This window comes from Acanthamoeba castellanii, assembly GCF_000313135.1.
Source record: "Acanthamoeba castellanii str. Neff unplaced genomic scaffold scf7180000084763, whole genome shotgun sequence".
NCBI lineage: Eukaryota > Discosea > Longamoebia > Acanthamoebidae > Acanthamoeba > Acanthamoeba castellanii.
Genome location: NW_004457323.1, coordinates 638,797 through 662,940, shown reverse-complemented (window position 1 = coordinate 662,940; position 24,144 = coordinate 638,797). Strand labels below are relative to the sequence as shown.

The 24,144-nt window shown below is 55.8% G+C and overlaps 8 protein-coding genes and 1 pseudogene across 8 annotated transcripts; 5 read left to right on the top strand and 4 right to left on the bottom strand.

Annotated features, from left to right (window-relative positions):
* ACA1_247270 overlaps positions 1–1,791 on the bottom strand; it is a 3,165-nt pseudogene extending 1,374 nt beyond the window's left edge.
* A 573-nt stretch (positions 1,792–2,364) lies between these two features.
* Positions 2,365–5,101, bottom strand: ACA1_247260 (SET domain containing protein; the record flags this gene model as incomplete). Its single annotated transcript, XM_004335487.1, has 11 exons — positions 2,365–2,724; positions 2,792–2,959; positions 3,035–3,152; positions 3,235–3,401; positions 3,482–3,556; positions 3,646–3,813; positions 3,915–4,060; positions 4,151–4,313; positions 4,426–4,598; positions 4,814–4,927; positions 5,047–5,101. The coding sequence occupies 11 exons, from the start codon at positions 5,099–5,101 to the stop codon at positions 2,365–2,367; spliced, it is 1,707 nt and encodes a 568-aa protein (XP_004335535.1).
* Positions 5,102–5,468: 367 nt separating this feature from the next.
* On the top strand, positions 5,469–8,111 carry ACA1_247250 (uncharacterized protein; the record flags this gene model as incomplete). Its single annotated transcript, XM_004335486.1, has 6 exons — positions 5,469–5,627; positions 5,811–5,915; positions 6,004–6,338; positions 6,452–6,728; positions 6,817–7,194; positions 7,263–8,111. 6 exons carry the CDS (start codon positions 5,469–5,471, stop codon positions 8,109–8,111), a joined length of 2,103 nt encoding a protein of 700 aa, XP_004335534.1.
* A 402-nt stretch (positions 8,112–8,513) lies between these two features.
* Positions 8,514–10,737, top strand: ACA1_247240 (ATPase/histidine kinase/DNA gyrase B/HSP90 domain containing protein; the record flags this gene model as incomplete). Its single annotated transcript, XM_004335485.1, has 5 exons — positions 8,514–8,676; positions 8,786–8,901; positions 9,012–9,233; positions 9,329–10,429; positions 10,507–10,737. The coding sequence occupies 5 exons, from the start codon at positions 8,514–8,516 to the stop codon at positions 10,735–10,737; spliced, it is 1,833 nt and encodes a 610-aa protein (XP_004335533.1).
* A 195-nt stretch (positions 10,738–10,932) lies between these two features.
* ACA1_247230 (uncharacterized protein) lies at positions 10,933–12,696 on the bottom strand (the record flags this gene model as incomplete). The annotated part of the gene is made up of 2 exons (XM_004335484.1): positions 10,933–11,023; positions 11,105–12,696. The coding sequence occupies 2 exons, from the start codon at positions 12,694–12,696 to the stop codon at positions 10,933–10,935; spliced, it is 1,683 nt and encodes a 560-aa protein (XP_004335532.1).
* A 109-nt stretch (positions 12,697–12,805) lies between these two features.
* ACA1_247220 (isoprenylcysteine carboxyl methyltransferase (icmt) family protein) lies at positions 12,806–13,550 on the top strand (the record flags this gene model as incomplete). Its single annotated transcript, XM_004335483.1, has 2 exons — positions 12,806–13,036; positions 13,113–13,550. The coding sequence occupies 2 exons, from the start codon at positions 12,806–12,808 to the stop codon at positions 13,548–13,550; spliced, it is 669 nt and encodes a 222-aa protein (XP_004335531.1).
* A 376-nt stretch (positions 13,551–13,926) lies between these two features.
* On the bottom strand, positions 13,927–16,191 carry ACA1_247210 (uncharacterized protein; the record flags this gene model as incomplete). Its single annotated transcript, XM_004335482.1, has 7 exons — positions 13,927–14,325; positions 14,387–14,674; positions 14,732–15,079; positions 15,118–15,246; positions 15,394–15,525; positions 15,681–15,786; positions 15,992–16,191. The coding sequence occupies 7 exons, from the start codon at positions 16,189–16,191 to the stop codon at positions 13,927–13,929; spliced, it is 1,602 nt and encodes a 533-aa protein (XP_004335530.1).
* Positions 16,192–20,269: 4,078 nt separating this feature from the next.
* Positions 20,270–22,432, top strand: ACA1_247200 (uncharacterized protein; the record flags this gene model as incomplete). Its single annotated transcript, XM_004335481.1, has 8 exons — positions 20,270–20,338; positions 20,384–20,458; positions 20,583–20,628; positions 20,686–20,903; positions 20,977–21,106; positions 21,262–21,431; positions 21,503–22,037; positions 22,173–22,432. The coding sequence occupies 8 exons, from the start codon at positions 20,270–20,272 to the stop codon at positions 22,430–22,432; spliced, it is 1,503 nt and encodes a 500-aa protein (XP_004335529.1).
* Positions 22,433–23,513: 1,081 nt separating this feature from the next.
* On the top strand, positions 23,514–24,008 carry ACA1_247190 (uncharacterized protein; the record flags this gene model as incomplete). The annotated part of the gene is made up of 3 exons (XM_004335480.1): positions 23,514–23,747; positions 23,830–23,873; positions 23,963–24,008. The coding sequence occupies 3 exons, from the start codon at positions 23,514–23,516 to the stop codon at positions 24,006–24,008; spliced, it is 324 nt and encodes a 107-aa protein (XP_004335528.1).
* Positions 24,009–24,144: the final 136 nt, after the last annotated feature.

Here is a 24,144-nt window from a genome sequence, read left to right as displayed (position 1 = left end):
TTCCTCGAGAAGCCGACGCGCTTCCATCTCTTCCCGGCGGCGTGCGTCAGCCTCGGCTCGCTTCTTGCGCTCCTCCTCGAACCGTTTCTGCTCCTCGGCGATGCGCTTCTTCTGCATCTCCTCGTCCTTCCTGCGGGTCTCCTCCTCCTTCTTGGCCCGCGCCTCCTCTTCCGCCTTCTTCTGCTCCTCAGCCTCGAGTCGCTTTCGTTCTTCGGTTTCGCGCTTCTTTCGCGTCTCTTCGTCCTTCGCTCTTTGCGCCTTGTCCTGCTCGGCCTTGATCTTCTCCTCCTCTTCCCTCTTCCTCTTCTCCTCGAGCTCCTTCCGGATCCGCTCCTTCTCCAGGGCCTTCTCCTCCTCGCGCTTCTTCAGAACCTCCTCACGCTTGCGACGCTTCTCCTCCTCCTCCTTGGCCCGCTTCTCCTCCTCCTCCCTGCGCTTCTTCTCGACCTCCTCCTTCGCCTTCTCTTCGTCCTCGGCCGTCCAGGTGCGCTGCGCCAACGCACCGCACTTGCCGCACATGCCGAACAGCACTCCGATCTGTCCACCACCGCAAGGCTGAGCGTGAGCGGCACACGCAACGCACGTCATCGAGGAGTGGGAGTACCTTGATTCGCACGGCGGTGCCGCACTTGGGGCAGGGCTGCATCTTCTCGATGTTCATGGGGATGACGCGTTCCTTTTCCTCGCGCTTCTTGCGCGCCTTCTCCTCCTCCTCCTTGCGGCGCTGTTCGTTCTCCAGTTCCTTCTTCTTGCGCTGCTTCTCGAGAATTTTCTGTTTCATCACCTCCTGTCGCCTCTGCTCCTCGTCCTCGATGCTCCGGAACGGAATCAGATCCGGGTTGCCTGCGTTTGCCACAAAATTGATATCAGTCACTCGCGCACACGCACACGCACACGCACAACACGCACACGCACACGCACACGCACACGCATGGCCGCACACGCACGCAAGGGGAGCGCTACCAGTTAGAACTTGAACGGTGTCTGAGGGGAACACGCCGATTTTGTCGTTGAGGGTGCCCCACCAGTAAGTCTCGTCCTCGGAGAGCAGGGCGTCCACCACGAACGTCTGGTTCTCCTTGAACGTCAGCTCCATATCGTCCTGCACACACGCACACATCGCCACCAGCACCACAAGTCAGCGACTGATCAGTCGAACGCCAGCCATCGAGGAGGCGCACCTGGCCATAGTAGTCGGTGATGGCGATGACCCGAACTTCGCCGGCAGCGCGGCCCACGTGCTCCGGTTCCTGCACGCCCCCACCACGACCGCTAGCGGTGAGCGGCGTCCGTCCACCAAATCGGCGCTCAAGCGTGCGTGTGGGAATGATCAGTGGCGTGGAAGACATACGGGAGGAGGCGGCGAGTATTCGCCGCCGTCTTCTTCGGCCGATTCCTTTTCCTTGGCCTTGCCTCCTCTCTCCGCAGATGCTGCGACATCGATGGGCTTCGCTGCAGCCTCGGCCTCTCCTCCCTTCTCATTTGCAGGCTGCACGTCCGACTTGACTTCTTCCTGGTGGGCCTTGTCAGTCGCCGTCTCCTCTTCCTTGTCCTTCTCGGCCTGGACTTGTTGGGCGTCGTCGTCGTTGGCCTTTTTTTGTTTTTGCGTCTCTTCCTCTTGCTGCTGCTGCGGCGTGCCGCCGCCTTCTTGACCCTCCTCTTCGATGCTCTTCAGCGGGAGCTGGTCGGGGTCGCCGCGCAGCACCTGCACGCACTCGGCCGGGAAGATGCCCTCCGCGCCCTTGGCTCGCCCCCACCAACACCCCTCGTCCTCCTGCGCACAGCGGACATTTTTTTAACACATAATTATTGTTATTATTACCTTATAAAAAGGAATTATTTTGTCCCCCCCAAAGAGCGAGGACGAAAGGAGGGCGCGTACGGCGAGGCGGGCGAACACGACGAAGGTGTCGTCCTCAAAGAAGCCGAGCTCGTCCTCGTGCTCCGCTCGGAAGTCGCACACCGCGATCACCTTCACCTCCTGCCCATGTACCCCCGCTGAGTCTCCCTAGATCTCTTCCCTTGTGTTGACGAAGGAGGGAGGGGTCGCACCATTTTTTTCTGGACTCTTCTCTTCGTGCTCTCTATCTCTCTCTTTCTCTCTTGACCCCCTTCCAGCGTGTTGCGCTGTGCTGTTCGTGTCGGTGGTTAAGTCGAACACGCGCGTCACCAAGCATCGCTCCCCTTTCTTTAACTCCGACCACCTTCACAGCAACCACCACGGACGCCAGCGAGGAAAAGAGAAGCGCGAGGAGAGAGCGCCGAGTGTGGAGGAGAGACAGGGCTGTTCGGAGGCAAAAATGAACACAGAGAGCTACATGGGGGATGGTGAGGTGGTTGATACATCATGTTTTTTTGGCGCGTTTACGCCGTTCGGTCTTTCTCCTCCGTCGTGGGCGATGAGGCAGCAGCAGGAGTTTCGCTCTCTTCCGAGGTGGTCGCGGCAGCGGCAGCAGTCTTCTTCTTGCGGTTCTTCCGCTTCTTGTTCTTGCTTGGCTGCTGCGCCGGCGCTACGGTGCCGTTCGAGGAGGATGAGGCCGGCGACGGCGCAGCTCCAACGGTGCCGCCAACTTCTCCCTTGAGCAGTCGGATGGCGTCGAGGGTGCGGTTGAGGATCTCCTTCTCCTTCAGGCGCAGCAACGTCACGGCCCTCATGTTGGGTGTCAGGCTGGTTGTTCGCAGAGCCGCCTGGTCCTCCTGTTTGAGTTCCACGCCGTTAGCCACCTGATCGGTGTGTGGGGGGGGGAGGAAGCGAGAGCGAGAGAAACAGAAGAGGACAAAAAAGGTGTACCTGGAGGGTGGTGGGGTAGAGCGAGAGGAGGCTCAGACACTTGGCCTCGGCGAGTTGGAGGGCGGCCAGCTCGTTGCGATCGTTGAGCTTGACCCGAGGGTCGAACACTCCGGATGCGACCACCTCGCCGTTGGACGCCGGATGTTCGCCATTGTGCACCTTCGCCTCCTGAAGCCACATACACCCAGTCAGCACAGGCTCGTCCAGAAGGTGGTGCGTGCTTGCGTCTGGCCCTGCACGCACCTGTTGGTCGTAAGCTCCCAGCACCTGCTGGAGTTCCTGTTCGTTCATGGCGTGAATCCTCAGGAATGCCATGAGGTCGACCGCCAGGCCCAGCCCGTAGAGATAGTATTGCGAATCCCTGCAGGAAAGGAAAAAGGTGAGTCGGTGCGCCCAACGCTAGGGTTCGCAAGTGAGGACAGTGGGGCAGGGGATGGGGGTACATTTTCATGTTGTTGAGGTGCAAGAGCCGAAGCTTGTCCTTGATGTGCTCGGCATCAGGAGCAAGCCTCACGCGGATGGCCAGCGCATCAAAGCGGTTGTTCTCGTAGACAAAGCCCGCATGGAGCAACAGGTCCGAGTTCGGCCTTGGCCCGTAGAAAATGTAGACCTGTCGCGCCAGTGTGAACAACATGATGAGAGAGAGAGAGAGAGAGGAGAAAGAGAGAAGCGGGGGGGAAGTGTGTGCACCTGTTCGCCCTTTTTGTACGCTCGCATTGCGTGCGACTCTGTCGAATCGCTGTTGACGTCCCAAAACGTTTGCAACTGCTCGTCGTGAGGGTTTGACCAAGCAGAGACACCCGGTCAGCAAGATTGAGGCAAAGGAGAACAGAGCATAGCAGAGCTAAACGTACGTCGCCGTGGTCGTGGTTGCACATGTCCCACGCAGGGATGAGGGCATACTCCGACAACGCGTTGTGTCCCCATTGAGGGACCTGGTTCTGCCGGGAACCCACAGCTGACATCGCCCAGATGAATTCGTCCCACGTGAATGCATTGATGTGCAGAATGTCCTTCCGAATCTGATCAGCACGCGCGCGTTTACGACCCGGAGGTGAGACTCAACCAGAATGAGAAGCTCGAGAGGCCGCAAACTAAGAAATGGCGGCGGCGAAGGGCGAACCTGGAACAGATCGTGGATGTAGGTGTATTGGATGGCCACCGTGGCGATGACCTTGATGGCGCTGGTGAAGGTCGGCGAGCCGCGCAGGCCCTCCAGCTCCTCCAGCGTAAAGTAAAGACACGTTCCGTACGACTTGGGCAGCGTTTCTGTGACGAGGCGAAGGATGCGTGGGTTAGCAGATGACCAAGCTTGAGAATTGATTCTACTGACACGCAGAGGAGACAAGGAGGCAGTACTGATGTAGGGCGTCCAGAAAGAGGAGTGGTTGTGTTTTTCGACCAGCAGGTGAAGAGCAAGGCACAAGCTGGGCGATTGCGCCAAGAACTTGTCCACCTTGAGCAGCTGCCCCAGCGGGGTGTTCTGCATGGCCTGACACGTGAACATCAGCTTTCGCGGGACCTATGTGTGTGTGGTGTGTGTGTGTTGTTGTTGTTGTGTGTGTGTGTGTGTGTGTGAACGTTCGGCCACTGTTAGCGCGTGGACCAGACAAGATGAGGAAGAAAGAAACAACCTGAAGGAACGGCTCCCCCTTCTTGAAATCCTTCTTGGCGACTACGCCGCTGCCCTCGGGCAGGTTGGCGGCAAACTCGATGCCCTCAAGCCACTTGCTGTCGAGCCCGTTCTTCAGCAGCCACACACGGAGCTGCTCCAGGTCGTCCCTTGTGGGGCCGGAAGGCTCCACTCCTGCAGGATGCGGCAGAGCGACAACACACAAGGAGGTTAACTTACGGTGTCAAGTCGAGGCAATACTAACAAGGCCTTGGCCGAAGATTTTTGTGTATAAAAAATATATAAAAAAACAGTGATTGTTGGACAACAATTGATCAAAATTCAGAGTAAAATGAGTGTCAAGGAGATCTGAAGAAAGCGCCTTTCTAGTGAAGGGAACGTAGTTGAACCTTTCTTCTTCTTCTGTTGACGACGTTTGAGCTCCTGAAGGGCAGCGTGAAGCTGAAGGAAGGATTTCCATCTTTCCTCCTCATTGCGGGCCTGTCCTACCACTTCGTGTGCCACTGCAGCCACACACATTCGTTTTCAATCCATCGAAATGCATGAATGCAGATCCGAGCCGGTGCCATTGGCCCAACAAATGCGCCCCTACTACATAGATTTCGAAGGGGAGCGAGCGTACACGCGGCAATGCGCTGGGTGTTGTGCTTGACCTGCGCCATCGAGGCTGTGTTCATCTTGCCGGCAAGAGATTACAGACAACAGGCCGCAACCACCTGGACAACCACAACCAAACGACCAAGCCAAAGAATGGTCGGTGGGGCCGCCGGTAATTTCCCGCAGGGAAAAGAATTTAGCAAATGAAACAAAAATGAGAAAACAATTGAGACCAATTTTTGCTGGTTGGCTGGGTCCAGCACCGCACGGAGTCTGGCACACTATAAATTTGATGTGGTTTCTTCGTTTTCAGGTCAAGCCCGGGTCCACACCACCATCATCATCACCTACCCCCACCCACACTCCCTCCTAAGCCCCCTTTGGGCTCGCAAAGTCTCAAAATAGACGGAGTTGTTCCCGCACCACAGATTTCTAGTTTGCAGAAAGATGCAAGAGGAACCGGAGACCACAACTCGCGCCGCTTCTGCGCACAGCAGCTCCAACAACAACAACAGTTCTTACCCACCCTCCGAACTGCCTCCGTCCCTGCACCTCAGTTTCCAATTGCCGCCCAAGGCCGAAGCGCCCTCCCCAGTGCTCCCTAAGGTGTACCAAGCCTTCTTCCCTTCGCCCTTGCCCCCCACGTGTCGTGCTGTACCTCATCAACCGCGGCCACTCGCCAGCAGCGCAGCTGTCTCTTCTTTCCTTCTTCTCGAGCACATTTTTCGCTTGTCGACACAATAATGCACTACCCAGCTGACTCGCCTTCATCACCCACGCACACCACAGCGAAGGGGTCCGAAGAAGCAGTACAAGCGCGGCCGGAACGAGTCCCAGAAGCAGGTCGAGGCCCGGATACGACTCCACGAGCACAGGCAGCGATGGCTGCGCCAGGTGAGTGGGTCCTTCTTCTGGTGTTCTTCTGGGAGAAGACGCTTACGCTACACGCCCCCCCCCCACCACCACCACCCAACAAGCACAGATTCAGACCCCTGAGAGTGGGGGTGACGACGCAGACAATAGCGGGGGGCTAGGCCCTGATGACGACAGTGGTGGTGGTGGTGACGATGATGGCGGGGACTACTCGCCACACGAAGAACCTTCGCCGCCCGCGACTCCGCTGCTGCCGCCTCAGCTTTCAGCCGTGGTGGCAGCCCGTCATAGCAGCAGCAGTGACGATCCGGCCACCAAGAAGCGGCACAGACGAAAGGAGAGCGAGCGGCTCCTCGCCGAAGCGGGTGCCACCATCAAGAAGGAGCAGGGCACCACCCAGCTGGACGAGAGCGCCCTCGCCAGTGGCTGGAAGACCATTACCAAGTAACCTCTTCTCCCCTCCCCCAACGGGTCGTGGCGTGTGCAATGGACCATGTCTCACATGCGCACATGTTCAACTACTCGTCGCTGGTCGTGCGGGTACGTCTACTACGCAGGCCTAAGAAGGGGCTGGCGAAGGGAGCGGCGAAGGACGAGGAGGAAACGGTCTACGTCGGACCCGATGGCAAGGAATACCGATCCCTCCGACTGGTGAAGCGGATCATCGACGGCACCCACTACAAGAAGTTCGACGGCGACGATGACGACGAGGGCCACAGCGGCAAGACCCCCGCTAAACGGTACCGACGTCATTCTGGGGAGCCGCGCGACACAAGGACCGACGAAGCCAAGAGCCCTGTCGTCTCGCCACTACCGGCCCAGGCCAAGTGCGAGGTACCATTCGACGAGACCACCAGACTTTGCATAGAAAACCAATCGGCTTACGCTGCGTGTGGGCGGCAACGCGTCGTGCCTGGCACAGCCCGCTTCTCAGAATTCAATGCTCGAGGTTGCCCAGTTTCTGGACGCGCTGGCGACCGCCGCCGTCAGCCAGGCGCCCACCTCCATCGACAATGGCGGGAGACAGAGGTGGACCGAAGCGGGAACCAGGGCCGTGAAGAGCGACGAAGTGCAAGGTAATGCTGGGGCCAGGGTCAACCTCGGTGGTCGCCTTTTAGGGACAGAAGCAAAGGAAATCGAGGGAAGCAGCAGCGACAGCGGCACCGAGGAGGTGCGGCGGCGGCAACAGCAGAAGAAGCACAAGCGCAAACGACCACCCACGAGCCGCACGCAGGCAACGAAGAGAAGCCACACCGAAACAGTTTCTGGTGCGGAAGAGAACATTCAAGCGCGAGCGCAGGTACCCGTCGTAACCTGGACCGTCACCTTTGGTGATCCGCCATGAGTTCTCAACTCTTCCGCCCACAGGCGATCATCGCGCGAAGCAATCAAATTGCGACCACCCCGGTTGAGGCCGACCTCAACAGGCGTCGGAACGACACCACGCGAGGCCCACAGAGCTCGCCCGGACTCACGGGCTCTCCTCTTCCTCCTGTTCATCGGCCGGAAGAAACGGCGACATCGACAACACCTGCGCCACCAGGTCCTACTCAACCGACAAGTGCCGCTGCTGCGGCCGATCAGAATCACGAGGAGCACAAGGTGAGGCTCGTCATGCGCCAACTGCTCGACCACTTTTCCCAGCACCTCCAATCATCTACAGGTCTCCCCTCGTCGTCTTCGTCGTCTGCAGCCAACAAACAGGCTTCCCATCCGCGCTCGGGTCCTTCTCTCCTTCAGCCGCCTTCTCCTGCGCCCTTCCCTCATCTCCCGCTCCTACCCCGCTCGGGCGCCCCTCCGGAGCTTTTGACAGTTGCCGTTCCGCAGCGCCCAACTCCCTCCCTCGGCTCAGTCACCCTGCCATCTGTGTCAACGGTTCCACGCGGCAGTTTTCCAGCATCCTCTGCGGCGCACGAGCCACCAGCAGGTGCCTTGCCACCGCTCGCGGCTCTGATGATACCCTCCACCACTCCCCTGTGGTCGCTCGCTGCCACTTCGGCTCCTTCCACCAGCGGCGCCTTCTCCGCGCCTGGGGGGCTCTCGGCCGCGGCCACGCTTCTCTCCTCGTCCCTCGCCTCCCCGAATCCCACCCGATTGCCGCCGTCAAGCGGAGGAGGACTGGCCCTACCATCCATCGCCGCGCTCCTCGGTGACGGGATCCCCGCTGGCCTGCCACCACCAGTAAGCCGCAATGCTCACACTTCCAATAAAGAGTGAGCCGCCTCACAGCAGAACATGAATGCATTCATGTTTTCACTCCACATCACTAGCCTTACCAGGCATGCCGACGAAATGTCGCGTGTAGTAAAGTTATCTGGTATGTTGCCCGACATGTGCCCCTTTGGGTGGGTGACCCAGAGCTCGCGGCCGGACCGAACGACGGTGGCCCTGTTTAGAGATGTGGAGATGGTGGAAAACTGCCAGCACCATCCGAACAGGGAACAAAAGTCCTGGTTTGGAATGTCAAGTCGTGTTGGGCTTCGCGCACGTGATAGCGGCAAAAGGAAATCTGCAATTTTAAAGCGAAATTTCAGATTCCTACCAGCAGCATGGCGTCCGTCTTGAGACGAAGGCCCCGGCCACAATGAGGATTAAAAGTTCACACGAGAAGAAGAAGAGATGATGGATGCAGGCAGCATTAGCGCGGCCGCGCTCCCCGGCTGGGCTAACGTGGGGCTGGAGGACGCGCGAGCCATCCTGGACAACTGCTCCGTCGCCGTCCACTTTGTTGACGCAAACGGAACCATCATCTACGCCAACAAGGCCGAACTCGATTGCCTCGGTACCTCGTCCTCCGAGTAGACCACCTCAGAGCTTCTCCCTTTCGCGATCCGAGATTCTGGTTTTTTCTCTTTGTTCGTAAAACCAACGATTTAAACCGCATGGGGCAGGCTACACGGCGGAGGAGTACCTGGGTCGCAACATCACCGACTTCCACGCTTGTCGCGAGACCATCAACGACATTTTTGATCGTCTCAAGCGGCAGGAGACCTTGCTCAACTACGAGGTGAGCACAGCTATTTCGCTAGTTATCCGAACTGAGCTGAACCGACACACGACTCAGAGACAGCAAAACTCATTATTGCGTTTTGTTTGGTTCACGCGTGGCAAACTCAGGCGGAGCTTGCGTGTAAGGACGGCACGCGCAAGGTGCTCCAGATCAACAGCAACGTCTACTGGCACAACGGCGAGTTCGTGCACACGCGGTGCTTCTCGCGGGACATCACGGACCTCAAGCGCGCGCAGCTGCGGCTGCTCGAGGAGCAGCGCCTCCGGCTCGAAGAGGCCGAGGAGTACAAACGCAAACAAAACGACTTCATCGATATGCTCTGCCATGAGGTACAGCCCCGCCTGCGCCAGCGTGTCCGTCTCGCGCATGACTCACCTGTGTTTGTCGTGTCATGTCGTGTGTGTTGTGTGTGTCGTGCGTGAAGCTGCGCAATCCGCTGAACGGCGTGCTGGGACTGCTGGCGTGCGTGCGCGAGGAGATGGCGGGACTGCGCGGAGCCATCCGCGAGAAGGACCTCGTAGCGGCCGAGCACAAGGCCAAGTACGCCGCGCAGTTTCTGGCGCACATCGACGAATGCGCGCAGCACCAGCGCGTGATCATGGACGACGTGCTCAATCTCTCGCGCCTCGAGACCACCAACCTCGGCACAGCCGGCCACACCACCTTCGACCCGCGGCACACGCTCGAGTCCGTCGTCAACATGTACAACGGCATGGCGCGCATGAAGCACCTGCAGCTCCTCACCAACACCGACCGGGTCCCGCCCGGCGCCGAGGGGCTCGTCATCGCCGACGAGAACCGGCTCAAGCAGATCCTGATCAACCTCATCAGCAACGCCCTCAAATACTCCAGGGACCGAGGCCGCGTGACGATCACCCTGCGCACCAAGCAGAAGCAGGTGGGCGGCGACGGCGACGGCGACGGCGACGGCGATGACGACCAATGGGTCTACCTGGAGGGCAGCGTGGAGGACAACGGGGTGGGCATCACGGACGACGCGCAGGCGCTGCTGTTCGCCCCGTTCGCCAAGCTCAAGCGCAAGCGCGTGCTTGAGTACGGCGGGTCGGGCCTGGGCCTGCGCATCACCAAGGAGCTGGTCGAACTCATGCACGGCTCCATCTCCGTGCGGAGCGCGATCGGCGAGGGAAGCGTGTTCACGTTCGTCGTGCGATGCGGGCGGCCCAGGCCTGGGACCACCGCCGCGACTCTGAGCGACGTCCGGTCATCGGCGGGCATTCACGGGCGCGAGGCGGCGGAGGCCCTGATCAAGGAGGCCGAGGAGCGGGTGCAGCGCGAGGCATCGGGAGCGACGACGGCGGCCCAGCTCCGACGACCACGGGTGCTGGTATGCGAAGACAACCAAATCAACCAGATGGTGCTGTCGCGGTTTTTAGAGCGGCGCGGCATTGAGTACGTGGTCGCGCCCTCAGGCGAGGATGCGCTCAGGCTCTACCGAGACTCGCTCGCAGACAAAGACGACGGTGGACCACCCGATCAGCGACGCCCGTTCGACCTCGTCTTCATGGTACGTGCACGCAGTGTGCCCACACCCGGGTACAATCAATCTTGCTTACACCACACACCCACACGTGGCACGTACAGGACATCGAGCTTCCGGGGATGAACGGCATCGAGGCGACGCTGCAGATCAGAAAGGTCGAGGAGGAGCACGCCGGCGGCAAGCGACGCGTGCCGGTCGTGTGCATGTCCGGATACACGCGAAGCGAGTACAAGCTGATGGCCTTCGGCGTGGGGATGAACGACTACATCAGCAAGCCCTTCTCCAAGGACAAGGTCTACCAGCTCATCGACCACTACGTCCTCCCCTCCTGATCGCTGTCCTGTAAACACAGTTATTTTATTTATTTATTTATTTATTGCATGTTAGCAACAATCATTTCGACGAACTGACCACCAACCACGGAGATGGACTTGTGGCACATCAAGAAGGCGTCATGTGAGCGGTAAGGTATACTACTCAATATATTTTGTTTGTGGCCACGGGGTGGGCAATGGGGGGGGGGTACGCTAGGGCTGCGGTGTGCGTGCTTCCCAGTCGTGCTGCCAGAAGTTGCTGTGGTACGGCTGCGCGTAGGTGCTTGCGTCTGGCGGGTGGAACCTGGAGCAGCACGCGCGCTGGAGTGTGAGCAAAGGCGCACGCCACACGTGCGGGAGGCATTGGGACCACCACGCGGGGTACCAGTAGTTGAAGGCCATGTGGAGGCCGGCGTCGTTGTCGCTGAAGGACGTGACGTTGTGGAACCAGCCGGCGGGGAGAAACAGCATGTCGCCGGCTCGCACCTCGCACTCGATCATCGACGCCTCGCGTAGGAGCGGCCACCGGGCCTCGCGCTCGTCGGCCGGCAGGGTCATGTCCACCTTGCTGAAGTTTTGCGGCAGCGCCGGACCGCTCCCATCCGCGTCCTTAATTCTCACCATCTCGGTCTCCTCTTCATCTTCACTCTTGTTCTTGTTCTTCTCTTTCTTGTTCTTCTTCTGCTTCTTCGTGGTTGCGGCTTCGTCGTCGTCATCATCATCAAAGTCATCAAAGTCGTCCTTGCCGGCGAAGACATCGTCGTCTCCGTCGTCGCCGTCGCCTTCGCCCTCGTCGTCACCGTCCATCTGTGCGGCCAGCACGTCGTCGAGCGCTGACTCGAGCGCAGCTTCGGCCGCGCGCAGTCGCTCGTCGGCCCCGGGCTCGCCGCGCTCCGCCGCCGCCTCGGCCGCCGCCAGCTCCTCCTCGGCCCGCGCGTGGGCCTCCTCCGCGGCCACCGCCGCCTCGACGCCCGCGTCGGCCCCGTCCGAGCGCACGCCCCGCTGGTAGCTGATCAGGCCGTTCGGGTGGACCCGCACGATGCGGCCCTGCGTGTACATGCGCGCGGCGTCGGACGGCGGAAAGAGCTGGAAGCGCTTGCGGCCCTTGAGCAGCACGTAGAGGTTGTCGTGGTAGTCGTGGTGGAGGCCGCTCATGGAGCCCTCGCGGCTGTTGCCCATCCACAGGTTGAGGCTGGCCGGGACCAGGTGGCCCATGAGCGCGGGCCGCAGCGGGAAGTCGTCGGCGAGCAGCGTGAGCGGCGGCGCGATGATCTCCGGCCGGCCGTCGGGGTCGCGGGTGATGTCCTGCGTGGTCATGTAGTGCAGGTCGTCGCCCGCGGCGAGCCCGTCGAGGAAGGTGCCGAACGTGGTGCGCACTTCGCGGCCCTCGCCGAACCGGCCGCGCGAGCTGTCGCGTCGCTCGACCTTGACCGCGGCCGAGCCGGCGCGCTCGCGCAGCCGCTCGAGGCTGGCCCACTCGGTCGAGGCCCGCCACTCGGGGCCGAGCAGGTGGTGGCCCGCGCGGAGCACCACCGGCCGCCGCGTGGCCACGTACCGCTCCCACACACGCTGCGGAGCCTCGGCCGGGCCCACCCCGGCGAGCTCCTCCACAGCCACCTGCCCGCCGCGGCGCTGTGGCGGCACCCACCCGGCGTAGCCGCTCCCACTAGCGGAGCTGGCTTGGGCCGGAGGAGGCTTGGAATCTTTCTTGTTGGCCTTGCCCTTGGGCTGCTGCTTGTTGTTGTTGTTGTTGTTGTTGCGCTTCTGCTTCTTGTTGCTCTTGTTGTTTTTCTTAACGTTGCTGCTGGTGCTCTGCTGCAGAGGGGCGAACGACATGCCGGCGAGGGTCGGGAACTTACGCTTGGTTCCCTTGTTGCTGCTGCCGGCGGAGCTCTGCCCCGCTCCGCTGGTGCCCTTCTTGCCGCCCTTCTTCTTCATCCCCGAGCCCGATCCCTTTCTGCCCCCTCTGCGCTCCATCTTGTCGGACGACACGAAAAGATATGTGGTTTTTGTTTTTGTGCTTTATTTTATTGTATTTTATTTTTTGTTTTCTAATTTATTCCGAAGAAAAGCTGGGATAGGAGAGATGTGGACGAAGGTTGTGGGGCTGGGGGTGGCGACGGTGCTGGCGATCAAGAGCAGCACCCCGCCGAATGCTCCACCGAAAGATCCTGCAGCGGGCAAGGTGGTGAGCGAGGGCGCCCTGGCCGCCTTCCTCGTCAAGTGGGGCCAGCACCTGGCTGCACTCCTCTACGTTGTGGCCTACTGTACCTACATGTACGCGATGTGGCAGCAGGAGATGGCCCATAACGCTTTCGTACCGTCCTCCATCTCCCCATCTCTTCATCTTTTTCTTTCTTCTTCGCCCTCTCAAGCTGAAGCAATCAATGTAGGCGGAGGCCAGCAGCTTCGCACGGTGGTACCCAAGCGACGTAATCGCACTTGCCATGGTCGTGGCTGGCGCCCTGCTCCGCCTGTGGTGCTATCGCACCCTGGCGCGCCACTTCACCTTCAGCCTCACCATCTTGCGCAACCACGAGCTCGTCCAGTCTGGTCCCTACGCGCTCCTCCTCCACCCGTCCTACACCGGCGCGGTCCTCGTCCAGGCCGGCTACCTGGCGCTGCTCGTGTGGGACCGCCTCTGGTGGCTGCAGCCGTGGCCCCTCTCGCTCCTCCGCTTCGACATCGCCTGCGCCGTGCTGGCGCTGCTCACCGCGGCCGCTTTCTACCGACGCGTCTCAGTCGAAGAGGCCGCCCTCCACCGCCACTTTGGCAAGCGATGGGAGGCACACACCGCCACCCGCAAGCGCTTCATCCCCTTCCTTTTCTAGAGGGTGAGGGAAGGGGCGCTCAGCCATGTCATCGCCACACTACCCGATCACGTTATGCACCGACGAGGTGGCGCTCAACCGGCCAAGAGTAGCATCTACACTGCCGGGACGGTAGGTGGGAAAAAGATAGCTGTTTTCCACCTTTCACAAGACGGGAAAAACCACCAAAAGCCAGCACATTGAGGTCACCTTTTTCCACCTTGAGTAGGTCGAATGGTTGTATTGAAAAAGGTGGACAATTCCATCTTCACCTGTCCACCTCCTGTCCACCTCCTGTCCACCTCCTGTCCACCTTGCTAGTCGTCGTGCTGGTTGTGCTCCGCGCCGCTGGTCGCGCTGGTCGTGCTCCGCGCCGCTGGTCGTCGTGCTGGTGGCGCTAGTCGTCGTGCTGGTCGTGCTCCGCGCCGCCGATCGCGCTGGTCGTGCTCCACGCCGCTGGTCGTGCGCCGCTCGCCGGTGTGGCCCACCTGTCGCCCAGGTGCCACCTAACGCGATGGTTATAGAGCAAGCCCGCATGTTGTTGCACGAGGTGGACGCGCTTGGCGACGGTCCATCCATTCCACCCAAAGGGAAGGTAGAACCGTCGCTGGCTGAGCCGGAACTCGAGAAAGCCATCGCTGACGCCGCGCAGATCGCCAAGCTCGAGCTCGACCCACGCCTTCACCACGTTGTCGCAGGCAATGCGAAGCAGACGAGATATCCTTCCGATCATGACACACTGCGTCTCGGACTCGTCGAGGATGGCGTGTCGTGAGTTGTCGATGATGAACCGTATCTACAATTAAATAAAGAATTAGTAATGAGAAGCGAAACACAACACTAGCACACTATCGTACGTTTGGATAGTCTTCGGGAACACGCAAGGCGATCCCATCGCCTGGTCGCAGGAAGTGGCCGTAGTAGTGGGCCGACTTGTGCGAGGTGATGTCGTCCACTATCTGGACGCCCTCGCCCAGCTCACGGCTGACTGCGTCGAAGAGGTTGCGCCTGCGGTCCCTCGTGATGCTGGTTGTTGTGCCACGAACGCTGAGCGTGTAGGGTTCCTTCCGGGACCCATCCACAGAGCTCACGCGGGGCAGCCCAGCGTATGCTCGGTGGCGAATGACGGCGTCCTTTTGGTGCGTCTTAACAACAAAACCAGAGGTTAGCAAACGTTAAAAAAACATGCAACAAAGCCATACCTTCACAAGAATTGCACGTTCGGTGTTGATCTGGTTCATCCTATGCGCGGTCATCTTCGCCGCGAGGTGCCGCTGCTCCCACAGGCGCGTGTCCTGCACCCATGGGGGCCCGAGGAAGCGAATCAACTCCGGCCAGTGTTGCGCAACCTCGAAGTTCGGAAATTTGAAGCTGAGTGGCTTCTCTCCACTCGTCATCATGTCACTGGCCACCGTCTCAGCCGTCCGCGACCACTTCTTCGACCGCTTCTTCAACCGCGTCTTCTTCAAGCTCGTCGCTCGCTGCCGCTCGGCAACGCCACCGTAGAACTTGACCATGAGATGTTTCCATCTCTTGGTCAGCTTCTCAAGCTGTTGGCGTCAAAGCTTTCCTGCTGCAGGAGGCGGACGATATCGACGTGGATTTGCCAGCACTCACGCTCCTGCGGATCGCTCACCCGCTCCTTGAACAGGAGCTCGGCGACCTGCAGGAAGCTGTCCATTTCGCCTCCTGTCAGCCCCGCCACCACCACCTTGCCCTGCGTGTCGTTGGTCGTGCGTGTGCATGTGCGCATGCGCGTCCGTTGGTCATGCACATGTCCGTTGGTCGTGCGCATGTCATACGCAATGACGGCTGTGAGTGTTGCGCAGAGAAGAACAGAGAAGAAAGAAAAAGGAAAACGTACATTTGGATTACGCCGGACAATCTGCGTCCGGTTTGCAAAGCTCTGCTTTCCTGGGAATGGTGGGAAAGCCTTGAACGCCTTGTTGAGCTCTTCCTCAAGCCCATGCACTGTGCTTGTGTACTGCAAGTGTCTCTTCAAATGAAGAAGAAGTTAATAAAGTTAAAAGTTGTGTAAGGATCAGGTCGATGCACCTTGAGAAGACCAAGGTGCTCAATATGCAGTAGACAGATACCAAAGCAATCATAAAACAATTCACACATCCAGAGGAGCTCCCAAAATGGGCTTACCTGTTGGCCCCAGCCATGCACCTTTATTTTCTCATCAGTGGGGCCAACCTTGCCACAGACTCCTTCGTTGGAGTCCTTGAGCATCACAACATGAGCGTCATAGACGCTCCAGTAGTTGCCATGTCACTGGGGCTGGTGCACCATTCAGCTGCCAACCTTGATCAGCCATTCCACCTCATGGAAGAAGGCCGAGAGGTTGTGGCAGTATCAGCATGACCCCCAGCCGCCCTGTGCTAATCCTGTGACATGAATAAAACATAAGTTAACTTGAAGAAAGACAAACTGAACAATTGATGAATGTACTGGCACACAGTGCCTGTGAGGGATGGTCGCTGAGGATACAGTAGATGGAGCCGTAGCAGTGGCACATGGTGTTGTTGGCCTTGAAGTAGATGTTGTATCTGCGCTTGAGCAGGCGCATTGGTGTGATGATGACGATCCGCAAGGCGTTGAAGAGGTCAACATCCTGCAGCACAAGGCAGAGGAGGTATCTTGACTCAGTGATCTCCATTTCATCCATCAACACATTGGTGAAGGACATGTAGATCCCAACGACACTTCAGTTTCTCAATCTACTTTGCTCAAACACATCAATATAAAAAATGGGAAGGATGAGCCAGCAGTCCTTCCACCTTCACCCTTGCATGTGGGCCCTGCTCCACATGTAACTTAAGACAAACACGAAGTTAGTAAGTTAGTATTGAGGGTTTTTGTGGGGTGTCGTACCATTCACACTGCTCAAATCATTTGCAGTTGCATGGGTGCTTGAGCCTTGCACTCCATTCAAAATGGAAGTGCTCATTGCTCAAGTCTACCTTGAGCTTGTAGCAATCACAGATCACATCAGTTGGGGACACAAAGTCAAGCGTCCCCCAACCAACACAAGCCCGACGCTGTGCAACTGGTGGGTACATCATCTGCATGCAAGTCAATCACTGAAAATGATGAAAACAACAAAAATAATGTTGTTTGTGGTGTACCTGACCAGCCTTGCTCAGCACATGGACGCTCTTGGTGATTGTCCTGAAACAGAATGGTGGATTCCAATGCATACAAAGCAGGTCCTCCATTGTGCGCTCAGTGGTGTTGTTGTGCTGCATGTGCTTGTAGAGTGCCTTGTTCTTTGGGTCTGCTATTGTGCGCTCTATGGCTCCCTGTCTTTGCGCTACACGCCTGTGATGTGCCTACATTTTAGAAGTGAACATAGGAGGTCAGTAAGAATAAAGGTAATAACAACAGCAAATGTACTGGAGGCAGATCATGTTCATTAAGCTCTTCCTCCGTTGCTGGACCCATTGGGTCCTCTGGAATGTGTGCATCATTGTTGTTGTTGGCCCTCTCAGTGTTGATGGCTGCCATGGCTGCAATTGCCTTGTCTTCCATTTGCTCATTGTCCTAGTCCTCCAGCTCATCTCCTTGTGTGTCCTCAACATCATTTATTGTTTCTTTGCTCTTGACCTTGACCTCACTCTCAACCTTGCTCTTGCTTCTGTTGACCTTCTCTTCCTTGCTGTAGCTGAAAACTCTGTTGCACTCATTGTTGTCACCTTCATCTCCCTCATCACTGGCCTGGCGCTTTCACTTGAGCAATCACTGTTCTGCAGCCAGCTTCTCGTTTGCGCCTGTGCTTGTTGAAGCGCCAATGAATGAGCTCCTTGGGGCCATCATTGATGGTGAAGGCAAGCGCCTTGGTGTTCAGACCATCACCAAACAGAACAAGCCCCATGCGTTGCACATGCAAGAATCATCTCAGTGTCAAGTCCATGTGCCTCCTGTGTACAAAATACGTAAAGGAGGAGCATCAGGTGCACAAGTAAAGAGCAAAGAAAGGAAGGTACCATGAGGAGGCTGGCAGCCTTGGCGACCACCTCACCTTCTTCTTTCTCTTCTTTCTCTTCTTTCACATGCATCTCATATTCACTGCTGTACTGGTCTTGTGCACTACACAAAAACAAATTGAGACAAGAAAGGAGATTTACATACAACACATACCTCAAGGCAAGCATCATCAACGTAGAGCTTGCCTTGTACTTGTCACAAGTGATCTTCCTTTGCATCTCCTCCTTCATCTGCTTCTGCTTGTATCTAAGCAGATGAAGGAAGGGGTGTAAAGGAAGTGAGTAGGTGCAAAAACATAACAGGAAGCAGGAGGCGCAATTACCTCCTGTGATAGTACATTGAGAAGATTTGAAAAAGGAGCACATGCTCCTTGTCCAGGTCAAAGGCAAAGTTGATCTGGTGCACAAAGAGCTGGTGGTAGAAGTCATTGATCATGCCATCCAGGTTGTTCATGTAGGCATGGTCTTCAAAGCCCTTGTGCATGTCATTAAACAACCACATGCAGATAACAGCAATGAAGTACTGTTCTTCACAATCACCAAAGTAGAGATGTTGATCATTGATGTTGATGATGTCTTGTCAGTCTACATGAAGATTCAGCAGGTACACCTGCAGCAACAACATGACATCAGTAGATTAGCAACACAATCACACAATCACATGTACCATCTTGAGGCTGCGCCATTGCACTACATCCTTGCATATTTGCTTCCACTTGTTTTTACCTGTGTAATGATGCAGCCTCCTCTCACAATCAGCCCTTGAGGGTGTTAGAAATCAAGTAAATGGGAAAGGTGGATTGATGTACAGCAATGGGCATGGCTTGTGTTTCTTCCACAATCACCTCTTGTGCTCCTTGGGGTTATGATATTGGGCAATGCTGCTGTACCTGCATGGATTGCATGATTAACCCATTGGGGAGAGTGATGGGAAGGAAACATACTCCATTTTTGGGCATTGCAGCTTGGCCACTGGAGAAAGGCAAGATTAGCAAAATTAACAGCTAATTGAAAGCAATTAACACATGTACTTGTTGAATCATGCACTCAATTGTCTGTGGCACATGAATCAAGGCACAGAAGGGCCTGCTCTGTTTTATTTAATTGAAGGGCAAAGCTCTCCCTGCCTCTTGAAGAGCCCCACATGCGTGGCATCGCCAAGGGTGGTAAGGAAAAGAAGCTCAGCGTGTCTAGGGCCACTTTCCACAGCAACTTCTTGTCAACAAAGGAGCATTCCTCAAATGACTCACACTGAGCAGTGATTTTATACAGTCAAAAGTAAATATTCCAAACAGCCTGCAGAGCACCTTCCCACCATCCACAGAACCAAGCTCATGGGTTCCATGGATGAAGAATGCAAAATATTTAAAGCAAAAAAAGTGCAGCAACAAAGAAAATGAATTTATTAAAAAAAAAGAAGCCACATCAGCATTTACAGTTACAGCTGTAAACCTGTATTCAGAAGGCATACTGAGTGCCCAACTTTTTTACATTTTTTTGCAAAAAAGAGAAAAAGAAACAAGAAAAATTGTTTTATTTGCAAGCAAGAAAAGAGAAGAGAAAAAGAGACAAGAAACAGGAAGAATTGATTTTAAGTGCACAAAGGAAGACAAAGTATTTTATTCTTCTTTATTAAGAAGATGGAGGGGGGTCAAGTAGTGGGTGAGCATCAAGTGGTCATAAAAAAACGCCAGCACAGAATGGAACAGGCATCATTGTGCATGTCAAGCACCTCAAACATCTCCTCTAGAAGGGAGATGTCAAGGGGGGGCAAGTTTTCTTTTTATTTGTTTATCATTTTCTTCTTCGAAGTCGTCCGTAGAAATAAAGAGAAAACAATTTTCCTGACACCGCGATTTCTGCGGACTTCTTTTTATTTCTGAAGTGTATTTTTTTTCAAAATAAAAAGAAGTCCGCAGAAATTGCAGTTATTCCGGATGTTGGTTCCGCGGTATGCAAGCCAAGAAAAAAGGTACTTAAAACTGGGAAATAACCAGGGTTGACAGCATAAAGGCCAGCCGCGGCTCGTTGACAAGATCAGTATTCCACTCCCACCCAATTGGTGGAGTAGTGGCAGCACAAGTCTTCCTCCTCCTTCCTCCTGGCCAGTACATCTTCACTGCTGACCACTTACCCATGATCATGAAGAAGAATGCTTTTGGTACCCAATCTCACTCAAACAACTGTTTGATTTCTAATATTAATTTTCTGTTTCGCTAATCAGGCAATGTATGGGGTTCAGCAAAGGGATCATTGTCCAATCTGAGGAATGGAGGTGCGTTTTGCTTTCATTTACTTGATGTAGTAGAAATTCCTTCTATGTGATTTCTAATTTTGCTAATGTTAATTTTCTGTTTCACTAATCAGGCAATGTACAGGGTTCAGCAAAGGGATCATTGTCCAATCTGAGGAATGGAGGTGCATTTCACTTTCATTTACTCAACATAGTAGAAATTCCTTCTACATGATTTCTAATTTTACTTTATTTAATCTCACTTGTGGAAAATCAATCAACCAACACAACAGCTACAGCAAGGGCCCCATCCATGGTCACCAATGAAGGTTTGCTTTCATTGTTTTTTCCAGTTATTGTTTTCATAATCAATCACAAAGATTTACACATTCCACACAACAGAGTTTCTTGCTTTTTCCAAGGCCTTGGTGACAGGCCTGGACAAGCTGTGGAAGGGCCAAGAGGAGACCTGTCAGCTGCTAATCAACCTGATCACTAAGGTCAATTTGCAGCACAGTATGGAGCAGGAAGATGTTGCTGATGTGGTGAAAGTTGAAGTTGCCCACATCTACTTTGACATTGTGAAGGTTGAGCAAGGCGATGGCAACAAGCTATGACTTGAATTCATCAAGTGGGTTGAGGAGAAGGAAAAAGTGAAGCTATTGGCCAGTGTGAAGAATTGGATCAGCAAGAGCTTTGTTCCAGTGGTATGGTTGTTAGTAGTGTTTGGTTTTAGTTGTAGTTACTGAGCTGTTTTCTCTTCATGTGTGCAAGTGATGGAAGCCAGTCACCAAGTCGCTGAAGTTGCTGCTTGCACATGCATTTGAAAAGCTGAAGCCAGTGAAGAAGCCAGCTGAGTTCAAGGCGAAAGTCGCAGGTACATGACCTTTCATGTGCTTTAACCCATTTATTTACTGACTTCCTGCATGTGCAGTTGATAAACAATTCAGGGATACACTCATTCAAACGGCCTTCAGAATGGCGAATGAGTGGGTGTTTGAGGACCCCTTGTGTCCTCCCACCAAGCCCAGCCATTTGAAGCAATTGGTCGCATGGTGGAGGGATGTGAACCTGGCCAAAGTGTGCTTGGCCAAGCCTGGAAGCAAAGTGGTGAGTCTCTTTAAGTATGTCAACTCACCCCAGGCACATGTGGTACATTAGTGCATAATGCACACAAACACTTAGTGCATAATGCACACAACTTTGTTCTCATCTTTTCTTGCAGGCTGCAAAGAAAAAGGCAAAGAAGAAAGAGTTCAAAGAATGGGACAGTGAACAGGATGGCGAACAGGACAGCGAATGGGACGGCGAATGGGATGGCGAATGGGATGGTGAATGGGATGGTGAATGGGACGGTGAACAGGATGGCGAATGGGACAGCGAAGACAAGAAGCAAGATACAACAAGTTTATTCAATGGTATCAAGGTATTTTCCATATCATCATTCCTCTTACATATTTACTAACATTTGAAGTTGCAGGTGGATTTCAACTGGTGTGACATAGCGAAGATGACAACAACAGCAACAAGGACAACAACAACAATATCAATAACAAGTACAACGATGACGACAGTGACGACGGCGACGGCGACGGCGAGGAAGCCAGCCAACCAGACACTCACCCAGAGGACGTTGCATTGCCGCCAGCAAGAGTTGCTTGTGGCAACACAAGTTCACTGGTATGTTATTTCACTATTTCTTTCCTCCAATTGAATGCTTTATTGACATAAACGTTTAGTCCACTCTGCAGGTTGTTATGAAGAACTCCTGCGGAGTTAAGCGTACAGGTCCAAGCACATACAATGTGGTGCCAAAGAAGACATGCACCAAGTCGGCCTCCAGCAGCTCTCATGAGGATTCAGAGGACCAGGAATCTTCACTTTGCAGCCAACTGGCGGCATGGCTAGCATCACCAGAGGGCTCGCCACTGTTGTGTAAGCGCAAGTGTGATTCGTTGGTCGACGCTGAGACCACGACACGACCCCAGCCTCCGGCCGACGCTGTTCTTTGTACGAAAAAACAACAAACTACGTCTGCATCGACCCAGGAGCGGTCGACTCAAGGGGATGACCAGGCCGCGAGTGCTGCAAAGCAACTCACGCGCCTGGCCAATACGCAGCCCGGCGCCCAGCAGCCTCGCCAAGATCCAGACAAGCCGACCGAGGCCGAGATTGACTCGGTCTGCGAGCACTCGGCCCCTAGGAAGAGCGGGCAGAAGTGGGTGCTGACCAAACGCGCACTCGAACACGCCCAGCAATCACCTGCCCCTGCCCACGTCAACGACGGTACATCTTTCTTTGCTTCATATCTCGTTGAATTCATCGCTCACAGTTCCTCTGCAATTGTAGTAAATCGCGAATGGTTAGTCTCGCTCACAAGCTCTGGGCTTCCTTGGAACGGCATCACGCGTCACCCGGCAGACCTGAAGGTGGTCGACGGGGACAAGCTCCGCCAGCGGATTAGCAATCTGCCCGCCTGGGCTGTTCCTCCGCCTGCAGCCCTAGAGGCTGCGATCAGATCCGTAACGGGCGCGGACGACTTAGAGTGGGACCCCATGGCGAATGGAACCATTGCGCTCAAGTTCGATATGGAGCAAGTCTGGATGGCCCGCCGGAACATCAAGATCTACATCGCCTACAGGCCTAGTACGCCAACGCCACAGTACATGCGTATTCACTAACTCCGCGTTGTGCAGAGTGATTGAGCGGGGACGGCGGACGGTGGACGGCGGACGGCGGACGGCGGACGGCGATGTACGGCAGCAGCTACGGCGGACGGCGGACGGCGAACAACAGCCAGGCTAGAGGGCGGACCACAACACTTTGCTGTAATGTGTGTATTGAATATATGCGACACCAACAAAATCACCTTCTTCCCACCTCGAAGGCATGGTTGTTGTGGTCATGTCCACCTTGCGATGTGCTTCTCTCTTGTTCCCACCTTGAGGTGTTCCCAAGGTGGACTTGAAGATGGTGTGTTCGATCTTCTGTCCACCTAGGTGCACCCGAGGTGGACTTGAAGATGGCACGTTCCGTCTTCTGTCCACCTAGGTGCACCCGAGGTGGACGGGAGTGATGGAATGTTCCATCTTTTGCCCACCAAGGCGAGCTGGTTCGTCTCTGGGTCACCTTTTTGGGCGGGACAAGGTGGAATCGCCTGTCTTGGTGGCCAAAACCAGCTTTCGCCCATCTACCATCCTGGCAGTGTACCAACGCCCACCACCAGGGCGGGTTCAGTGCTGTGGAGCCCCACCACAATCGGGCAGAATAAAAGCGCGATCACGCAAAGCGAGGGCAACTGCTAACGTTGACAGGCCACTGCAGTATCAGATCTAGGAGCGGACCACTGCCCCAGCGGTTGCAGTTCCTTGTGAGGGCGATGAGCTTGTGGCGTGGCGCTTCGTGGCGAACGCTCGAGATGCCGTAGCCCTGAGCAAGGCGAGTCCGTGAATTTCGGCCTCCTTGTGCGTCTCCAGTAGCTTGGCGTTCATCCGTACGTTTCATTCACCAGCGGGCACGAGCGTTGATCTCTTTCCTCGCTGCGGTCGCCACGCACGCATGACACACCAGCATGCTGGCAGACAATGCCAAAGGGCGTGGTCACGCTGATCTGTCAACACGGAGCCACCAGGCGACCACGTGTGCGGGACATGCACTTCGCCAAACAGCCAACATTCCTGTTGCATTCCAAGCAAAGTTTTTGTTGTTTTTTCCCGTACGGGAGGCTTTGGAGTTGGATGTGCGTAGCGGCAAGAAGATCGGATGGACGGACGTCAGTACTTCGAGGCATTGCCCAACGCACAAGAGGAAGAGTTTAAATCCTGGCACATCGTGCACAATGACCTGCCAGAAACGGTTGATTTAGTTGGATTCAACAAGGATGGCTGGAGCGCTGTTGGTCCACACCTCCCCATGCAGAGCACCAAGGGGGTAAAAAGAAACTTCGATCTGTTCAGGAATGTAACAGAGGAGCACAACATGGTCAAGAGCGCCAAGGCAAGTCGTTTTCCATCTCTTTGCATCAAGTTCTACTCGCAAATACTAAGCATTTAGCAGGTAAAGGCAGAAGCAGCAAAAGGCAAGTGGAAAACTAGAGCACACGAGGCAGCTTCTGCACGGAAGGTGCGTGCCATACCTTACTGAGAAGCTGCGCCTATCTGACATTCAACATCAGAGGTTTGAAGATTCCATCAATGAGCGGGCCGGAGCAGCCGAAGTCGCGGCAAGAGCGGCGGACGAGAGGGCCAGAGCGGCTGACGAGAGGGCTGGAGCAGCTGAAGTTGTGGCAAGAGCAGCCGACGAGAGGGCCGGAGCAGCCGAAGTCGCGGCAAGAGCGGCCAACAAGAGGGCCAGAGCGGCCGAAGTCACAGCAAGAGCGGCCGACGAGAGGGCT